The 1931-nt window shown below is 38.0% G+C and overlaps 1 protein-coding gene across 1 annotated transcript; it reads left to right on the forward strand.

Annotated features, from left to right (window-relative positions):
- The first annotated feature begins 1531 nt into the window (after nucleotides 1-1531).
- Nucleotides 1532-1931, forward strand: LOC110890134 (probable calcium-binding protein CML13). The gene has a single exon (XM_022137706.2). The coding sequence runs from the start codon at nucleotides 1557-1559 to the stop codon at nucleotides 1929-1931; it is 375 nt and encodes a 124-aa protein (XP_021993398.1). The 5' UTR covers nucleotides 1532-1556.

Below are 1931 nucleotides of genomic sequence, written 5' to 3' on the forward strand. Positions count from 1 at the left end.
CAGCTGGAAAAGAAATGAGTTGATATGAATTATCATTGATCCTCAAAACTAAAGGTGTGAACCAGAAGTTCAAAGAATAACTCATTTACAAAGATTAGCGAATCTATTATCAGACGCATTCACTAACCTTAAAAAGGTGACTATGTCACATATACCAACTGCTAATGCTCCAATTAAGATGAGTGTCCCAGAAGGACAACCACATGTTTGTAATGAGTCTATTGCATGTTTGAAGCTTGGTAGACCAATCGATTCCAACAATAAAATTCCTTGAAAGTTGGAGCAACTAATTAAGATGGTCAAGTCAATGTTATATTAAAAAGGTCTCATGAAGTGACTTTAGACATGAAGGTTCAAGAAGGACCTTAGGTACCTGAAAGGAAAGAGATCTCATTAAATTGTATTATGTCTAAAAGTACATGGAATCGAAATAAAATCGACGTCGTTATACTTTTGTATATAATATAACGCTTGAAATAATGAAGTGACGAGGATCAAGATTTAAGATCTGCCTATGAATGAAAACATATAAATGATTGGCCAAAATGGAAAGACACAAATAAGGCAGAGTTGAATTCTCTAATAAGATGGAAAGTTTCGGGACCAACAGTCCATACAACTGAAGTTGTAAAATATGTTGGATACAAATGGGTCTTTTATGCGAATCATGTGAAAATTAAATAAAATGATATAAGGCAAAATTGGTGGAACAAGTATTTTCGCAAAGACCTATGACTAATTATGAGGAGACGTATTCTCCGGTGGTGGATGTATTGGCTTTCCAATATTTAATTAGTCTGGTAATATAAAGAGAGAATTATATGTGTCTTATGAAAGTTATGAATCACTGGATACTAAAAGTTTACATGAAAGTCCCTCAAGGATTTAATTTATTAAAAGGAAAAATTACAAGTTTTGCCCTTTATCTTTATACCATATTTCAGGCGGTGTCCTTTTCAACAAATTTTGACAGATTTTGCCTTTTATAGGGAATTTTGTTGCATGTTTTGTCCTTTGACCCTAACCTAGTTAGATTTTCTTGTTAAATCTGGTCACATGCAAGTCACATGAGGGTAGTTTAGTCTTTATACATATAAAGGACAATTGTTGTAAATACTGATAGATGTATAAATACATGCCCTCAATTTTGTCTTTAAGCCCACTTAGTTTTTCTCCTTAATTAATCAAATTCATCCACCCAAACCACAATAGAACCACCACCAACCTACAATCACCACCTCTGTCACCTGCTTCGACTCCGACCACCTTCACACCATGTTCAGCTGCCATTGCCACCACCCAATTCAAACTCGCCTACCAATACACCTTTGATTCATATTTGATCTGAACCCACCAAATGCAACAACTAGTAACCCACCAATCTGTACACCTCATCGATTACCCAAATGGGCCGCACATTGGAGGCCCAAATCAGTTGACAGACAGACATTAATCATCCTCCCCACACACATTCATTCATACAGACACCAGACATTCATTCATTTAGAGTTTCACACACAGAACACGTGTCACCGATTCACCGATTCAACACAGCAATGGGGAAAAATACAGCCACCGATCAAACCTCCGCCATGAAAGAAGCCTTCACACTCTTCGACACCGACGGCGACGGCAAGATCGCCCCGTCGAAGCTCGGAATCCTCATGCGTTCACTCGGTGGAAACCCTACGCAAGCGCAGTTGAAACCCATCATCTCCAAAGAAAAACTCACATCTCCGTTTGACTTTAACCGTTTCACTGAGCTCATGAACAAGCACCTCAAACCGGAGCCCTTTGATCGAAAGCTTCGTGACGCCTTCAAGGTTATTGATAAGGACGGAACCGGATACGTCGTCGTTGCGGATCCTAAAAATTGTTATGTTTTTTACTGTATTATTTATAAACTTGTTGAATGGATTGGTGTGAATTAA

Source organism: Helianthus annuus, chromosome 2 (genome assembly GCF_002127325.2).
Source record: "Helianthus annuus cultivar XRQ/B chromosome 2, HanXRQr2.0-SUNRISE, whole genome shotgun sequence".
NCBI classification, from domain to species: Eukaryota; Viridiplantae; Streptophyta; class Magnoliopsida; order Asterales; family Asteraceae; genus Helianthus; species Helianthus annuus.

Excerpts from the sequence above, each read along its gene's own strand:
- LOC110890134 (XM_022137706.2), top strand. The coding sequence starts at position 1,557 with ATGGGGAAAAATACAGCCACCGATCAAACCTCCGCCATGAAAGAAGCC.